This window comes from Epinephelus lanceolatus, chromosome 24, assembly GCF_041903045.1.
Source record: "Epinephelus lanceolatus isolate andai-2023 chromosome 24, ASM4190304v1, whole genome shotgun sequence".
NCBI classification, from domain to species: domain Eukaryota; kingdom Metazoa; phylum Chordata; class Actinopteri; order Perciformes; family Serranidae; genus Epinephelus; species Epinephelus lanceolatus.
Genome location: NC_135757.1, coordinates 13568456 through 13587071, shown reverse-complemented (window position 1 = coordinate 13587071; position 18616 = coordinate 13568456). Strand labels below are relative to the sequence as shown.

At 39.7% G+C, this 18616-nt stretch overlaps 1 protein-coding gene across 2 annotated transcripts in view; it reads right to left on the bottom strand.

The window, feature by feature from the left end:
* LOC117250037 (ATP-binding cassette sub-family C member 4-like) overlaps positions 1–18616 on the bottom strand; it is a 31047-nt gene that overhangs the window by 6601 nt on the left and 5830 nt on the right. For both annotated transcript variants that reach the window (XM_033615990.2, XM_033615989.2), the window contains exons 2-17: positions 15367–15477; positions 11275–11395; positions 10736–10960; positions 10539–10628; positions 10043–10206; positions 9766–9891; positions 6958–7207; positions 6217–6327; positions 5992–6081; positions 5617–5808; positions 4358–4452; positions 4083–4169; positions 3569–3665; positions 2760–2969; positions 2311–2448; positions 1974–2011 (exon numbers count right to left, since the gene is read on the bottom strand). In XM_033615990.2, the coding sequence (XP_033471881.1) occupies positions 1974–2011; positions 2311–2448; positions 2760–2969; positions 3569–3665; positions 4083–4169; positions 4358–4452; positions 5617–5808; positions 5992–6081; positions 6217–6327; positions 6958–7207; positions 9766–9891; positions 10043–10206; positions 10539–10628; positions 10736–10960; positions 11275–11395; positions 15367–15422 (2090 nt within the window). In that variant the 5' untranslated portion in view covers positions 15423–15477. The remainder of the gene's footprint in view (positions 1–1973; positions 2012–2310; positions 2449–2759; positions 2970–3568; positions 3666–4082; positions 4170–4357; positions 4453–5616; positions 5809–5991; positions 6082–6216; positions 6328–6957; positions 7208–9765; positions 9892–10042; positions 10207–10538; positions 10629–10735; positions 10961–11274; positions 11396–15366; positions 15478–18616) is intronic.

Here is an 18616-nt window from a genome sequence, read left to right as displayed (position 1 = left end):
GGGTGCTCTAAAACCAAACATGTAAGAATGGCAAAGACTGAAAATCTAACTACAGCTGATCCATCTGTCAGGAAGCTAACAAAGCTGTTGCAAGTCAAACTCTCCACACATCCAAGTAATACGAGGATTATTATCCATGCTGGGTCTTTTGATGTTCTGTAAAGGAAAACTGGCTCTGAGATTCTGAAAAGAGACTTTTGCCTGCTACTGGAGAAACTTAGCGCATTAATTTCAGACCCCATTCCAACTTTAGGGGGAGGAATCAAATCTTTTAGCAGACTCCTTGGCCTGAATACATGGCTGGCATCTGCATGCCTCACCCATGGGATAAAATTTACTGACACCTTCAGTATCTTTTAGAGCTGTACAGAACATTTCAAGCCTGATGGGACACAAACATCACTAGCTACAGACCTGCTGGGTGCTAACCTACATCAAGCTCTTAGGCTGCTATACCCAAACAAGAATGCGGGTGTTTCTCTCCCTCTTCTCCTGATCCTCTGCTCCACATCACCAAAGGTCTCTGTCCCAATCAAGGACTCACCCCCCCTGCACCACACTCACTGAGGAGCAAAGGTTTCTTCTTCATACCTGCTTGTCATGAATCTCAGTCAATGAGCTTGTGGATCATTTCAGCTTTAAAATCATGAATGTTATAGATGCAGTTGCACCCGCTAAGGTTAAGGCTGTCTCTGGTAAGAGAAGATCTCCATGAAGAATAGCCACGCAGGTCAGAACAGAAACAAGAGAATGTCCTAAAGCTGAATGCAGATGGCGAAGAACAAATCTCCAGGTTAATTATGACATCTGTACAGAGAGAGGTTGGGGTGCCCTGAGGCTCAATAGGTGGAGCAGACATTGTCCTTGCTGTAGCGGCTGCAGGTTCGATTCAAGCCCAAAGCTCTTTTGGTGCTTGTCATCCCCTTTCTCTCCCCCTTTCACACTTGGTCTGTCTATCTAATAAAGGCATAAAAAAAACGTATAACCTTATAACCACTTTTACATCAAGGTTGAGGACTTCTGTCTGCCACTGCTTTTTATCAAGTCAAATATTTTTTAATTTCTTACACTGCACTGTAACTTATATTCTGATATTTTATACATGTCTTAGCTTGTTTTTATTTTCTGTTCTATAGCTCAAGGGTCAGAAACCTTAAGCACATGTTCCACCATTGGCACACTGTAGCACTCTAGTCTTGAAAATGTGGTTTGCCAAATGTTAAACACCATTTTGAGACAGAGAAAACGTTACGATGCCTTGTACAGGTGCAGAAAGCAGGCAAACACCAGTTTTTGCCACTGCTAAAAATCATGCTACCGAAGCAAGCTATCACAATGCTGACTGCAACTGCAAAATGTTTAAGTTTTCACACGTGGTGAACATATTAAAGTTTTCCTATGAAGCTCAGAGGTTTCGTTTAATTGCTTACCAAACAAAGTGACGATAAAATCATGAATAACAGACATTCTCATGTCAGACAGAAGCCTTGGTATCACACTTGATGAGAGTGTGAATGTAAATGATATACCTCTGCTGCTTGAAAATAATGCCTCAAACAACAAAAGCTGAAGTCACTGCCAAGTTTTTCTAAAGCATTTTGAGGAGAAAGGGGTTGCCAGGAAAAAAGGCACTTTATATCAAAAAGGTTGCTGACCCCTGCTTTAAATTGTATCTAAATGTCCTTATTATTGTTTCTTTTGCACTTTGTCATGATGCTTTTGATGTTTTATGTAAAGCACCCTGACTTGCCAAGTACTAACAAAGTACTAACCAATCACAGCACGCATGCATAATAAAGCATCATACGGGTGGGTGCAAATAGCCCAATAGCTGCAGTGTGACTACTCTCACCTGGGTGCAAATAGACACACTGAAAGAATAAATATTAATTGGATCAATGATATTCATATAAAAGTAAACAGATACAGTGCATTTACTTTAATTCCCATAACACAATAAATAAAACACTCACCAGTACACCAGCCACCAGTCCTGCACAATATACGCAACCTGTAAATGGAAACAAAGTTCAATAAGCTTCTTGGTTGAAATTATTGTCGCTGTAAAATCATAATTATGGTGGAAAATTACTGGAATGTATCTGTAAATTTGCTAAATATCAAATCATCTGTTGGATAACTCAAAGAGACGCTGTAGCCTTTGACATGAAAAAAGATTCAGACTGTCCAGTTACAACAATTACAACACAAGTACATGTAATGGAATGAACTGTGGTACATGTTCAAAAGAGAATTCCATGAAAAACATACTTTAAATATACTATTTCACTGTATAAGTCCATGGCTTACCTCAGCTATGACACTGATCAGCACTATTACCATTAACACCAGAGGGTTACAGCCTGCAGTGAAGTACTTCAAATAAATCTGGCTGCGAACATTCCCCTCAGCTCGAGTCTCCTCTGACATGGTATAAACTGTTTCAACCTGCAAAACAAGTCGTTACTTATCCATATCTTCACACTTCAGACTAGAACTGAACATACAAACCTTTCTTAACTCAAGTTGTGATGTATGAATGGACCAGTTTGGAAGTATACAGTCAGAGTTGTGGAGGAAATTTGTTATCAGGCAAAGTCAGAAAATGTATTTATAACAATTGTCTAAACAAATAATAAAATTAAATGCAAAATGTATTTTAACATGTATTTAAAAACAAATCTGTACGTTAAACACTGGTGAATTAATCCTGACTCCACTTACAGGAAGATCAGACTTTATTTTGAAACTGTGCCTACCGGAAGCTGGTCAACACGGCTGCTCTCTGGTGGCAGGAGGCTGCTGTGTGAACTTTGTGATTGAATTGTCCTCTGGCTGAGTAACGACTGTCTGTCCGAGTCACCTGATCGAGACAATCGCTCCTGCTCCTCGCTGATTTTCTGCAGGGACACAATGTCGAGGCCGGAGCTCTGCAGCTCATTGTAGGTACCCTGGGCCATGATGCGTCCCTGGGAGACACAAATGGGAAAAACACTGCTATCAAGGGCATGAATCCCTGATTAATATGTTGAAATGAAGAAAAAACGAATGCAAATGGTGAGAAGACCGGATTTAACATTAAAGCTGTAGTTGGTAACTTAAGTCATAGTTGCTGAAACTGTTACTGCATCCACACGGTATTACATGAGACAATAAATCATATTCCTCCTCTTTGTGCCTCTAAAGGCATCTGCAAAAATCCATGAACAAAAACAACCAATCAGAGCCAAGGAGTCTCTAACGAAGCTGCCAATCATGTCAGTCACTGCTTGTGAACTGGGGTCAAATTGTCAAACTAGGCAGCACTGATCAAATACGAATCAAGACTTTGTTTCTGCATTGGTCTGTGGATTCTAGCAGATGCCCAGAGAAGCAATAGGAGGAGAAGAAGGGTCATGATTTCTCCCATACTATCCGTCTCATGTACTTCTTTTAGAATACAGCGACAGTTTCAGTATCTATGACAAAAACTTTCATAAAGGTAACCAAATGTAGCTTTTATGCATGTTTCCACATAGAGATATGACACATGAGTCATGACAATATTTTCCTCTCCAGAAACACCAACCTCCTTGAGGACCAGAATCTGGTCGGCTGCCTTCAGATGATGCAGCTGGTGGGTGACCAGAATACGAGTCTTGTTCTTCAGCAGGCCGCAGATACACCTGATACATGAACATGGAGACAGTCAAAACTTACAGTGTAAATAAAGTGTATTGCATATGCTCAAACCAGACAGTATACATATTAAAAACAGCTCATTTTTGAGTGTGCTGTTGATGCAAACTATTCTACCACACAAGCTACTTGTACCTGGGAAAAATTGAAATAAAACACACTTCTGAAAAAGATCTTGTAAAAGAAAATAAGGACTAAATCTTAAGACAGACATTTTTCTTTCGGTTTCTCAAGTTTAATTGACAGTGATGTTCCAAAGTTGCAGTTTGATTTTAGTCTCGAGTTTCACATAATAGTAAAGCACGGCTATTTTTTTATATTCATTTATTAAAAGTATAGATAGTATACAATGCATACTGTACTGGGACACATCAAATATTTGGACAGGACCAACAGTCACTCACTGTTCAAAGAGATGTTTCCCAACCTCAGCATCCACAGCGCTTAAAGGATCATCCAGGAGGTAGACGTCTGCATCCTGATACACCGCCCTGAAGACACACACATACACTTGGGTGGAATGCATCAATGCAAAGTGCAAAATGCAACCTAACACGTGGCTACTTCCTGCTGTGGGTCTTTTAAAATGAAACATAGACGACCACACAGTGAGGCCAAATATGCAAATTCATTTCTAGGTCTGCGTAACATAGAGATGATAGCTGTCACTGTTTCTGACCTCGCCAGGTTGACACGAGCCTTCTGTCCCCCGCTGAGTGTGGCTCCTCTGTCCCCGATCAGTGTCAGGTCTCCGTTTGGGAGCAGCTCCAGGTCCTGCAATACAGGGTTAGTACATATACAACATTTGAGCATGCAAAACATAAGACAATATTGCCAATATAATTCCATTTGAGCGTGTGTGTACAAAGTCTGATAATTATCCTCCAGTGATGCCTCAGTTCGGTCTAAAGATGACAAGTTTGAAAGTGAATAAAATCTGGAGGTGTGGAGTTAGAAAGGAGTGAGCTTTCTGGGGCTGCACAATGTATTGCTTCACAATCAACACTACAATGTGTGCATGCGCAATATTTGCATTCCAGGACGTGCAATGTTAGGGCATGCTTCAACTTTTTTGCTGCTTAATATAAAAGGAAAACATGCACGGTGGTAATTTTCCATAACTAATGTAGTCTGGCAGCGTTTGTTGTGAAAAGTGAGACTCTTCTGTGTGTGTGTGTGTGTTGAGAAAAGTATTGTAACCTGGCAGGCAAATGTCCCAGACACAATGACGCGCGAACTTTTCCAAAGCTACAATAGTAGTTTTGCTCTTGCCTTTATGGGACAGGGCAGGTGAAGCATTAAAGGGGGAGAAAGGGGGGACGGCATGCAGCAAAAGGTCATGGGCCGGAATTAAGCTTACGGCTGCTTCAGCAAGAATAATGGGATGCCTGCTCTACCCATCATGCTACTGGGCGCCCCGTAAGTCATTTGCCTTTTGCACTGTTTTCACAAAGTCTCCCAACCATTCTTCACTGTTGAGTTGCTGGATTGTACAAGCCAGATTCCAACTATGAGCCAGGCTAAAGCTAACTGAGCTAGCCTAAATGAGCGAGAGGTCTGCCAAATACAGTTGGAAGCCACTGGAAAGGTGACACTAACGTTAATCTACAAAGCACACCTGCAAGTAGTCGACCACAACCTGAAATTGAGCAAGGAACAGGAGGCAAGCAACATAAGAGAGCCCCTTACTTGAGGTTAGCAACATGCATCATTAATATGACACGTTAGATCACTGACTTTAAACAACAAAACAATCAAGGACAGCTGAACAAAAACTGCTTAGCAAAGTTAATATGTCTGCATAGTGACAAAATATACTGTTAAAAAAACAGAAGACATATTAATAATTCCCCCTGAGCTCTACTTTCAAGGCAAAGCACAAACAAAGCCTCCAGTATGGCCACCAGAGGGTGTGCCTGGCTCTGTGTTACGTCTCACTCTCTTCAGAGCGCAGGCTTTGACGACTCTCTCATACTTCTGCAGATTCAGCTCTCTCCCAAACAGGATGTTACTGCGAACAGTGCCCGGGAACACCCAGGGCTGCTGGGCGGCATATGTCAGCTGACCTTTGACCATCAAGGTCCCTGTGTCATGTGGCAGCTCTCCCAGGATGGCGCTCAGCAGAGATGACTGGTGGGAACATAGATTTTATGGACATGTGAGCTGGCCAGAGGTGACACACAATAAATGAAATCAAAACTCAACTGTTTATCAAAGCAGGTTCTAGGCCGTCATAAGCTAAACTAGTTTACACTGGAATTTCTCAATTAAGGGATCAATAAAGGTGTATCTTATCTTATCTTATGTACTGACCTTTCCAGCTCCCACTGGGCCAATTATAGTCAGTAGTTTGTGTGAGTTCACTGTGATAGAGATGTTCTGCAGCGATGGAGTATCCAAACTCTGGAACCAAGAAACCAAAACAACTGTTGGTTTAAGACTTGTACTGACTGTAATATACAGTCTGTAAACACACTTGTGACCTGTACAACAATGTTATACCACTGTAAAATATCCCTTTAAGGTCAGATTATTCACCTTATCCCAGTAGCAGGTCAATTTCTCCATCTCAATGTCAAAGTTTTCCTTCCTTTCCTCCAGAGGCAGCCTGGAGTTTTTTCTCTCAATCTCCTCCAGCAAGAGAAATTCCTGGAAGGGGGTTAATAGACACATAAGTCTTTACAGTGTGAACCCTATAATCGAAACCCAGACAGTTTGGCAGTTGCAGTGCTATCGGCTCTTGAAATGGGTAACATACAAGCCTTCTGACATTCACACGTTATGAAAAAAGTGTCATGAAAATAAAAGTAGGTTATGTAATGTGTAACTGAACATTCACATGGCCCAGGTCTATACCAACAGGAGGACAATGACGATTTACGGTCTCAAAAAAAAAAAAAGTTACCCCCGGGCAAGATATTACCTTTGGTGTGACTGTATTCGTCATTTAAAACATGAGACATGGCATGTCCCTGCTGTCATGTGATGTTTGATTTGGGCCTGTAAAGAAAGTTGTATCCCTCCTGTACACTAAAATATGAGCTGTGATTGATGATCCAGGCATGCAGCACTGTCCAAAGGAAAGGAATATGCCGTTTATGTGTTTCAACGTGTAAACACCAGATCCTATTTTCAGAAACAGGGATAAGACCATATCCCGTTTACGAGAACCCCAAATATGCTACATATGGCCTCACCCACTCTTGTGTCATAGACTCCCTATCATGTTATGTCCAAAACAAAACAGCTGCTACATTTCATAACAGAAAACAGAATTACCTCAATCCTGCCAATGCTGACCACAGTCTCTGACAACTTCTCGACGGCCAGTGGGAAGAAGAGAGTGACCGTGAGCTTGATGGTACCGTAGAGGGAAACTGTGACAAACACAGCGCTGGCAGTGATGGTGTTGCCCAGGAGGACATAGACAGTGAAGGTCATGAAGACGATGATCTTGCTGCTGGCAAAGAAGGAGGCCATGTTGAGTCCTCGCAGGTAAGAGCTCTTCAAAATCTGCCCGATTTCTGTCCTGGGAATAGAAGAAGAGTGAGGTTAGTGGCTTAAAGTTCCAGGAGGTTTTCATTCTGCAACAATCAGTTATCCTTTATGCATGCCTTCAGCCTTTTCAACACATATATAGGTATGTTTTGACCTCTTGTCCACAATCAGAGATTTTTTAAAAACTCCTGCAGTTTAATACAGTGTGCGGTGCAGCTGCGTTTATGCATATGAATACAGAAGTTCTGCATTTGAGAAAATGTAATGCCAAAGGAAAGGGCTGTCTGACAGCAAGGTAAAGCAGTGAAAATATTTTCAATATAGCGTCCACTTGGACTGATACTGATTTTTTTAGGTAGGCCAGTAATACGTTTTACTGCTAGCCCTGATCCGCCTGTCTCAGTCTTCAAACTGGCAGCATGCCTACCGCTATGCAATTTAGGTAATACATTGACTATGTATAAGTACCTGATATACCCCACTTCAAAAATCCAAACCAAACCTTTTAGTGCGTTAAAGTGATGCGCCACCCCACTTCTATTATTTATTATCCAATGCCCACCCCGAGTAACTCCAAGAATGACTACAGAAACCAAAACCTCCTCCTCAAGGCTCTTCTCCACTGTCAAACCGTAAATAAATGTTTACTGTCACTAAGTGTTTGACTCATTTTGAGCAGAGTATCCCTTTAAGAAGTGTCCTATAAAGATGCTGGTGGTGTATTAACTAGTGGAGATGATGTATTAACTGCAGGGCAAACATTATAAATGACCATAAAAAAAAGCCAGAGAAATTCTATGAAACCTCAGCTGCTCTCTGAGGAATACTCCACATGCTTTAAAAAAACACGTCAATCTATCCTGTTGTGTGGGGTCAAAGTTTCCCACTTTCAGTAATGATGGACTTCTAGTGACTGATGTTAGACGAGAGCAAGTTGGACACTCTGTCCTTTTCAGCTGACCACCTTTTTCAGAGTACAGTTCGCTTCAAGTCCCGATGCAGTTCACTTAACCTGTGCATTGTGAACACAAAGTGCTCCAGGTTTGCTTTGCTCTTTGCCATTGTATTTAGCCCTCTAGATCACATGCTACTGCAAAAGACGAAATCACATCGGCCTGTAACGCTTACAAGGATGCAGGATGAGGAGTAGTTTGGTCCACAGACGAAACTGCACGTCTCCAGATGTGGAGTGTAGAATTTATTGGTCCACTTTTTGGTCCATTTTAAGAGGACCGGGTTTGGTTTGTTTAAAAAGGACTATATGTGAAAACACCCTAAGTTTAAAAGTCCTTGTCTGAGCTCAGCTAATTTATGGGATTTTGGGGGTAATGCATATATATATAATAATTACCATGCCAACAGACAAAGCTTCGAAGCCTTTAGGTCAGCCCTACCAGAGTGAAATTTAAACGCATTTCTAAGGTCACTGTGATTAAACTGATTAAATATCAAAGTATGTGAATGTCATCATGAATAATAGTAACTGTAAGAAGGTGTATGATTCATCCATGGTAATGGTTTACATATTTGCAGAGGCCTCAGACAGGTTAAGGATACTGTAAGATGAGGACCTGATAGGTGATCAGACTGCAGTAAAAAACAGACCAAGGGTGACACAACACTGTCTCGATTCCCCAAAGGCTGAATGATTACACTAGCTACTGTATAACCTGTGTGATACACTACGTAAGCAGTACTGGACCACGCACATTTGGCACCCAAGGCAAGCTTCCTCTCACCTATGGGAAGATGCATCACTGCATATATGTCTTTGTCCATGCACCACAAGAGTAGACTAGATTTTCTACATCAATCACCAATTACTAATTCTTGTATCAGCTCCACTATCCATTCTGTTCAGACATTTTTGGGAGCATATTATGAGTATAGACGGTGTTAAGCAAGTAAAAGAAGGTATTTTTAACTGATTCATAGATTCATTTTACAAAGTCAGTGATAAAAAGTAAATGCTGATACATGTATGCATGTAGGATAAATCATAACTAGTTGCGTCTCACAGTGCTCGGATACATATATGTATATACATATATTGTGTGATTTTTCTCTTGTTGTGAGTATTTTGTATGTATAATTGTTGCTACTGTACTGTTGTCTTGTTTTGTTGTTTGCACATGGGACACAAATGTAACACCCGCAGTAGGCTATTTATGTCTGAGTGACTTAGTTTGCCCCAGGCGGCAGGGGTGATTATTTCCCCCGGACTGCTTATAAAATGCACTTTATTCGATCAAAGCACTTTATTCCATCCACGCACTTTAAATAACACTTTATGGCATTACTGCTAACTCTGCACTTTACTTCCATGTATGATTGTTTGTCTGTTTGTGAACTATTCTTACTGTTTGTTTTAATTACTGTTTTTGTTTTTTAATTGTCTGTGACCTGCCAAGGGACAACGGATGTAAATTAGTAGTTCTGCATATTTACAGATGTTTTTATACTGATGTTCATCAATATGCATTGTCCCTTCCAAATAAATGCTTAAATAAATAAATACCCTGAAATGACCCATTTGATCCCTGCAAAAACACTCTGGCTACTTTTTGAAAGATACATTTTTATCCTTACCTTCTGACTTGAGTAACCAGAGCTGAGAAGGGTTTCTCCCAGGCATACATCTTGATGATCCTGATGCCAGACACCACTTCATTCATGATACGGATTCTGTTGTCAGTAAGAACTACTGCTTTACTCCTGTTAAAAAAAAATAAAATAAAAGTGATCCTATCATGAATTTTATTTGGAAAAACTAAAACATTTACAAAAGTGTCCAGGTAAGAAAAATAGAGGAATTTCCTTAATACATTGTAAATAGGCATCATAAAACTAATCTATCATGCCCTACCTGAAGATGCCAAAGAGTTTTCCAAACCAGGTCTGTACAGGCATCATGAGGGCAATGACTGCCAAACCTGCCAGACATGAGGGTCCAATTTCATACCAAAGGAGAACGATGATCACCATCGCTTGAAGAGGTCCCACCCACAGGTAGTGCAGATTGAGTGTAATCTATTGAGACAATCATGAATCATGAGCAACGTTCCAACAACTCTGCATTTCATTTTTCACAATTTTCAAAAAAACATGTGATTCTTGTAGTGCAGGTCATGACATGGTTCAAATATGTAACCAAAAACATTGTCATAAGCCTGTGACAGACTTGAGAGGAGCGGGTTAATGTATAAAACCTACCAAATAATAAAACATGTCTGTCAAACTCAGATTTAAGCCTCCTGGCTTTGTGATCTAGCAGTCAAAAATCTCTACAAGTTGTTCTTAGCCTTTACAGTTTTTAGATTGTTTGTGTGTTTCAGTGTTTCAGCACAATTTGTGTCACATACCTCATCAAAACGGTTGACATCATTAGAAAGGAGGTTCACAATTTGTCCAGTGGTTGTTTGCCCCATGGATTTACTGCTGAGACCAAGAGCCTGACGAGAGACATTGACCTGTCTGGTGAGTATTACTGAGAACACTCATAGGAATGACGACAGAAACATCTGCATCTAGGCTGCAGATCTGCTGAATGATTACTAACCTTCCGGTATATCATGTGGCATGTGGCCACTCTCATCCTCATGCCTGTTCTTAGGACGTGATAGTAATAGATGTGCTGGAGGAGCGTCAGTGCAAATGTGGAGAGGGACATCGCAGCAGCGTAACCATACACCATGCTAAGACTGCTCTGGTCATCTGGGTCATAATTCTCAAAGTACAGGATTATTTGCCCCAGAAGAAGTGGCTGGACCACTTTAATTGCCTCCTGTGTGACAGAGTGACAAAGATACATTAGTGGCACTGGATATGGGTTTAAAAAATGGATCAGTTTTAGCAATCATGCAAAATACAAACAACTACAGCTCAATAAGAATCCTGATAATATTCCGACCAAAAGTAGAAAACAATGCACCAGTTCTTTTAACACTGGCTTCCAGTTCATCAAATATATACTTCAGCTGGTTGCACACCATTATCTTCAGATTAATACCTTTGGGTATACCAACCTACTTCTCATCATCTCCCATAATGAATTAATCTGGTGAAATGTAAAGGAGGCTTTAAAAGGCCAGAACATACCAGTAAAAATATAAACAAGCCAGCCATTGCGTAGGACTTCCCATAGCACCTAATAATAACTCTGCTGAGATTAGGCCTCCGAGCTTCCTTTGTAGCCTTTCTAACTTCATGGTCCCAAAATCTGCAACAAAGAAAATGCATATTTATTCTGCACTGAAACATAGCAGCTGTCAAACCAGAACTATATATATATATATATATACATATATATACACAGTAACAGGGCGCAGTAGTTCATATATTTTTATATATATATATATATATATATATATATATATATATATATATATATATATATATATATATACAGTACAGGCCAAAAGTTTGGACACACCTTCTCATTCAATGCGTTTTCTTTATTTTCATGACTATTTACATTGTAGATTCTCACTGAAGGCATCAAAACTATGAATGAACACATGTGGAGTTATGTACTTAACAAAAAAAGGTGAAATAACTGAAAACATGTTTTATATTCTAGTTTCTTCAAAATAGCCACCCTTTGCTCTGATTACTGCTTTGCACACTCTTGGCATTCTCTCCATGAGCTTCAAGAGGTAGTCACCTGAAATGGTTTCCACTTCACAGGTGTGCCTTATCAGGGTTAATTAGTGGAATTTCTTGCTTTATCAATGGGGTTGGGACCATCAGTTGTGTTGTGCAGAAGTCAGGTTAATACACAGCCGACAGCCCTATTGGACAACTGTTAAAATTCATATTATGGCAAGAACCAATCAGCTAACTAAAGAAAAACGAGTGGCCATCATTACTTTAAGAAATGAAGGTCAGTCAGTCCGGAAAATTGCAAATAGTCATGAAAATAAAGAAAACGCATTGAATGAGAAGGTGTGTCCAAACTTTTGGCCTGTACTGTATATATATATATATATATATATATATATATATATATATATATATATATATATATATGACAAAATTATATATATATATATATATATATATATATATACTATTACAAAATAAACTTTTTTTAAAATTTTTATATATTCTTTTATCATTATTATTATTATTATTATTTATTAATCCCCCTGAGGGGAAATTCAATTTTTTCACTCTCTTTTTTTTTGTCATTAACACACAGGTCCGAAAGACACACACATGCACAAACAGGACCTATACATGCACAAAGTGGAGAGACGTCAGAGTGAGGGAGGTGCCCAGGAGGTCAACTGGCACCTCTCCAGCCAGTTCACTCTCCATATTTGGTCCGGACGGGGGACTCAAACAGGCGACCCCCTGGTTCCCAACCCAAGTCCCTATGGACTGAGCTACTGCGCCCTGTTACTGTTATTTAGAAAATGACTTAGGATTGAAATTCCCCTTTACAGCTTTTATTTGGGGGCGTCAGTAGCTCAGTCCATAGGGACTTGGGTTGGGAACCAGAGGGTCGCCTGATCGAGTCCCCGTCCGGACCAAAATATGAAGCGTGGACTGGTGGCTGGAGAGGTGCCAGTTCACCTCCTGGGCACTGCCGCAGTGCCCTTGAGCAAGGCACCGAACCCCCCAACCGCTCGGGGCACCTGACCAAAGGGCAGCCCCCTCACTCTGAGATCTCTCCACTTAGTGCATGAATAGGTCCTGTTTGTGCATGTGTGTGTCTTTCAGACCTGTGTGTAATTGACAAGCAAGAGTGAAAACATTGAATTTCCCCTCAGGGGGATTAATAAAGTGAATAAACTTAAAAACTTAACTTAAACTTATTATATTCAAAAGCTTTTATTTTATTTAAAAGTGAGTAGGGCTGGGTAGTTTCGATACCACAAGTTTCCATGTGGTATCGAAACTTCTCTCGCCGAAATATACCTGCATTTGAGCCTGTTTATAGCCAGATAAAAAAAAAAATTATATATATATATATATATATATATATATATATATATATATATATATATTTAATGTCATGTGTGATTGTCCCAATACTGCAGTAGCTACAACCCATACAGTCTGTGGTGCGGTGAAGATGAGCGCAGTGTATTGGACAGAGATTTTTGTACATTACTCAATATTTTAATAATTTGAACACTAATACACAAATGTATTAGTGTAAAACTCATTTCATGTATTAAGTAAAGTACTTTATTACACGGCTCTATAAAATGCTGTATTCTGATTGGTCAGTCGCGGCATTCAGAGGTCTGATATTACTGTGTAATGACTGTTGCTATGTAGCCCAGCGTTGCTATGTAGCCCAGCATTGCTAGGGACGCTGCCCTGACAAGGAGATTCAGCCGTTGCCGGCATTTTTTTTTTCTCTCCTCCCGATTTAATTTATAAATCAATAAAAATCGGATAATTAATCAATATTCTGTCTCAAATTATTTATTTAACTGATAATTAGTCGTGTAGTAAGCGGGATAATGTATAATGAGCCGGTGAATACTAGGAAAACAACTCCCTTCAGGAGAATAGAACCTAAAATAGTTCTATTCCCCTGTCGGGAGTTATTTTCCCAGTATTCAACGGCTCATTATACATTATCCCTTACCTATTGGTATCAGTATCACTTTAAGGTAAGTGGTATTGGTAATGGTGTCATAATTTTTCAATCAAGCCCTACAAATGGTTATATGGTACTTTAAATGATGCATGGCAGAAGAGGACAACAGACAACTCCATTTACACAGCTACCGCAGACGTGCTGATGATCATCAACCAGCTAATACAGATCATCAAAACAACATCTTTAACACCAAATAGTAGAAAGAAAAATACAACCCTGACGTTGAGATGCTGTGCAAATATTAATTAAAAACAAAATGCAATGATCTGCAAATCCTTTTTGACATATAGTGGGGGATATAAATCTTTAAATGTTAAAAAGTTTTCATTAAACATATTTCCAATACAATTAAATCTCATGAATTTAGACCAGGCCTTGGTATTAACTCAATGAAACTACACTGTTAAAGAAATTGTAACATTTCAATCCATAAAAATGATGTGCAATGAAGTGGAATGACAAGAAAGAACTACTGAGCACTCCAACTGAAACATATTTAAGACTAGGAGAGACCTTTGTTTGCAATGCAGCTTAAAGGCACTTCCTGTATGTAGAAACTAGTCTCTCACGGTGTTCATAAGGGATTTTGGCCCATTCTTCCACAGAGAGTCTTTAATGTGAAATTTCACCTTCAAAACTTTAAATTATTGTCATCTGCTCCCCAACACCTACTGAGTGTTGTTAGAAGAAAATATGATGTACCACTGTGGTTAACATGCTCCTGTCTCAGTGTTTTGGCAAAGTGTTGCAGGCATCAAATTCAGAATCGGTGTATATGTACAAAAACAATAAACTTCATCAGTTTAAACACGAGGTATCTTGTCTTTGTACTGTATTCAATTGAATATAGATTTTAAAAAAAGGATTTACAATCACTGCATTCTGTTTTTATTTATGTTTTACACAGTGTCCTAACTTTTTTGGAATCGGGGTTTAAGTTAATTTAAGTCATGAGACGAATGAGAAGAAATATGTCATGTTCCTGCAACAGCCAGATAAGTGACCAACTGATTTACACAATAACAATAGAAAATGCATCTATGTATCTGTGTAAACTTGTGATGTGAAGATCTTCCGTCGAAAATGGTTATATGTATCAATATTATCTATGTGTTTTAAAACAAAACAAGACAATCGCAATTCATCATTTATGCCCCCAGGATATTTAGTCTCTGCCTCCTCCCCAACAGCCTCAAAATCCATAAACCATGGACTGCAAATTCCACATCAAGTGTCTGGGTGCAGGGGACCTCTCATTCCTGCTTGTCACGCCACTCTTATGCTTAGAAATCCAAATTCTTAATTTTCTTTTTGTCTTGTCCACATAACAAAACTCACAAGGACATTTCATGAGAGTTTAAAAACTGTGTAGGCCTAACATAGAGATCTGTCTTTACGAGTCTGCCCCTTTAAATTACTTGATTGCTGAGAGGGAAATGTAGGAAGGTTAACAAACTCTCTGCAAACAATAAGGTCACTACACAGGATGTTTTTCTGAAAACACTTTAAACTGACTGGTAAACAGGTGAAAAGATAGAAGTGAGGACAACTTGTTTACAGTGATGTAATACCTGTGTAGCTCCTCTCCCAGTGTTTCAGACTGATCCTCTGGAAGAACGCTGTACATGTCACTTTCCTCCAGCCTCTGCTTGTGGCCAAGGTGCAGCAGCGGGGTTAACCAGCTGAAACAGACAGTCATTAGTGCAGTTAAAAAAAACACAGGGAGGTTTATATGACTGGAACAGAATATGGATCACCAGTGTCACATGTATCAGTCTATCAGACAGGTTAGATTAGTGCTGTACCTGACAATCTGCATAGATTTTGCTTGGCAAATTGCAGAGAAGATTTGGCCAATTTTTCATGGGCGCAACCCACATACTCAGCTCTGCTGCTCATCCCACAAATGAATGTTCCTTACAAATGTGGCACCATTTAAAAGGGAAATAAACAGGCTTTCCAACGGTATAAGATTTATTGCAGAGAAGCATTGTTACAACAAAGAAATAATCTCCAAAACACAAATTTCCTTACTTTTTATGCTTAGTTTATATACAGGAATACTTCTGCGGGTTCTGCGGCTGCTGCTTTTCTGGCCTTTAGGTGGTGCAGACTAGACTAAAACTAAAGGTACCTTTTGGAGTTTGCGACCACTAGTGGCGCTAAAGAGCAATGTTTGGATAAGCAGGTCCCTGTTTTATTTGTATCTTGCACATCGGTATGTACAGACACAAGCATGAGGGTGATGTGATGCACATTTCTGCTAATTATTTCATGCTATTGCGCTGATCAACATTAAATGGCAGAAACTGAACCATCCACCAGCATAAGAGAGAGACAAAGAAGACGACAAGTGCTAGCAAGCAAGCATGGATGCAAACCAAGTAACCCAACATTGTTTGTAACAGAGCTTTTACCACAAATTCTCGGGACAAAAAGTGTCTCGGGACACTATTATTGGGCTGCAAGCTGCAGAGCTCTGATGTATTGGGAAGACGCATATCCAGGTAAAGTCACTGTCTCCACCCCCTCATGGCATGCAATCGAACAAGATCTCCCCAACAGCTCTCTTCCTGCCCTACTTTTTTCATCCACCAGTCCTCCTACAACTATCACAAACAACGTCTTTATGGTTACTCGTGCTTTAAGAATCTGGACTCAGATAAGGAAGTCATTGAAGTTGCCGTAAATGTCAGCCTGTACTCCAGTTACTCACAATCATGCCTTCCGATCCTCTCTTACTGACAAGTGTAGGCTTTGGAAAAATAAAGGCATCATCAAAATAGCAGACCTTTAAATCAATAATACTTGTGCCACCTTCAATCAGTTAAAAGAAGAGTACACACTCCCAAATTTGCATTTCTTCCGTTATCTACGTGATCTCCAGATCAAGTATACTACATTTTAAGTAAGGTCTCCACAGGAAACCTGGGAGAAAGACCTTGGCATCTCGAGTGGTGATGAAACCTTGGAAACCTGCATAAAAGACATTCACAAATGCTCTGTAAATTCCTGACACCAGCTTATTTGATTTAAAGTGTCATGGGGTGCACATTAGGGGTGTACGATAACTATCGGGCCGATTATTATCGGCCGATAACAGGAATTATTACGTCATTCCGATAAGTCCGATATCATGACAAATAGCCCCGATAACATATATAATTTTGTCAGCACTGCAGTGCCCCGCTCCCACTATGAGACCTGAATGGCCTGCAGTGAATGCTGCGTTCAAGTGACGTCGGCATAATCAGAAAAACTCTTTCTGACTGGGAAAATTCAAGAATAGCCCCTCATGTCGGAAAACAACATAATTTCACACAGACACGCACACTCTCTCTTTTACACACACACACACACACACACACACACACACACACAGATGCGCACACTCTCACACTTTGCACGGTATACTGGTACCAACGGTAGACCGCGGCACTAAAACTAATAGCGGCGTGTTTTGATAATGCAATCAAACAGCGTGCGGTGACGGATGAGGTAAAATGTCGGCAGTGTGGCGATAAACAGTAACGGCGAATCCCGCCGGTTGTGGGTTGAACGGGGGTCACAGACACGGACAGGAATACGTATTCCTGTCAAATACGGCGGCGCATTATAACGGCTTACCGGCGAAGAAGTCCGGCTCCAGGTGAATAACTTGTTGTCATGACTGTCCAAAAGTACCTGAACAGCTGAGCCATGGGGGCACACAGTATGTGGCGTATCAGAGGAGAAACTTTAGGGACTGTTCGTTACTTATGAAGGGACTTGTCAGGGGAGGAGGGTGGCTGGTTGATTTTTATTTCATTTATTTATTTCATTTATTTATTTTATTTTGATCCCCCCTATGTTAATCACTTATTGATGCTGTTTTTGAAGTATGAATAAGTCAATAAGTAATTTATTCCTTTGAAATATCATTGATGTATTATAGAAAAGTGATTTATCTTTTCATAAATGACAAAAGGCACATCTGCCTCATTTTTGCCGTGGTATTGTGATACTACTCAGAACTGTGATACTGTTACTGGTATCGTACCGTGGGTCCCAATTCTGGTACCGTGACAACACTATCTCAAACACACACAAACTCTGTGTCTCTGTCTCTCGCTCTCCTAATATGAGATAAAAGAACAACTGAACCCCATTTACCTTAGTGAAAAGGTATTCATTTGAACGGAACCATAAGCCAAAATTCTTTAAACTTATTTTTTTGTTACTATGGAATGCACTTCTTCAGTTGTTTACATAGACAAGTCTAACTTGTTCAGTGCAATCATTTTCTATATATATTTATTTTTTTGAACTTCTGGAATGAACTTTTTCAGTCTGTAATCCCGATGCATGTATTTGCATCAGTTCAAGGGGCCTTTATTTTTATATCAGTAAGTAATGCACCTTATTTAAACTGATGTTTATTTGAGATATCAAATAGTTTTGTTTGATATCTTTTCGAAAATGTTTGAGATGCTTGCCAATAGGTTTTCATTGGAAAAAATAAGTATCTCTTCATTTAAAGAGTCAAAACTGTTTTGGTTTTGTTCATAGTATTGATGTCATGATCTTAGATATAATATATATATACAGTACAGGCCAAAAGTTTGGACACACCTTCTCATTCAATGCGTTTTCTTTATTTTCATGACTATTTACATTGTAGATTCTCACTGAAGGCATCAAAACTATGAATGAACACATGTGGAGTTATGTACTTAACAAAAAAAGGTGAAATAACTGAAAACATGTTTTATATTCTAGTTTCTTCAAAATAGCCACCCTTTGCTCTGATTACTGCTTTGCACACTCTTGGCATTCTCTCCA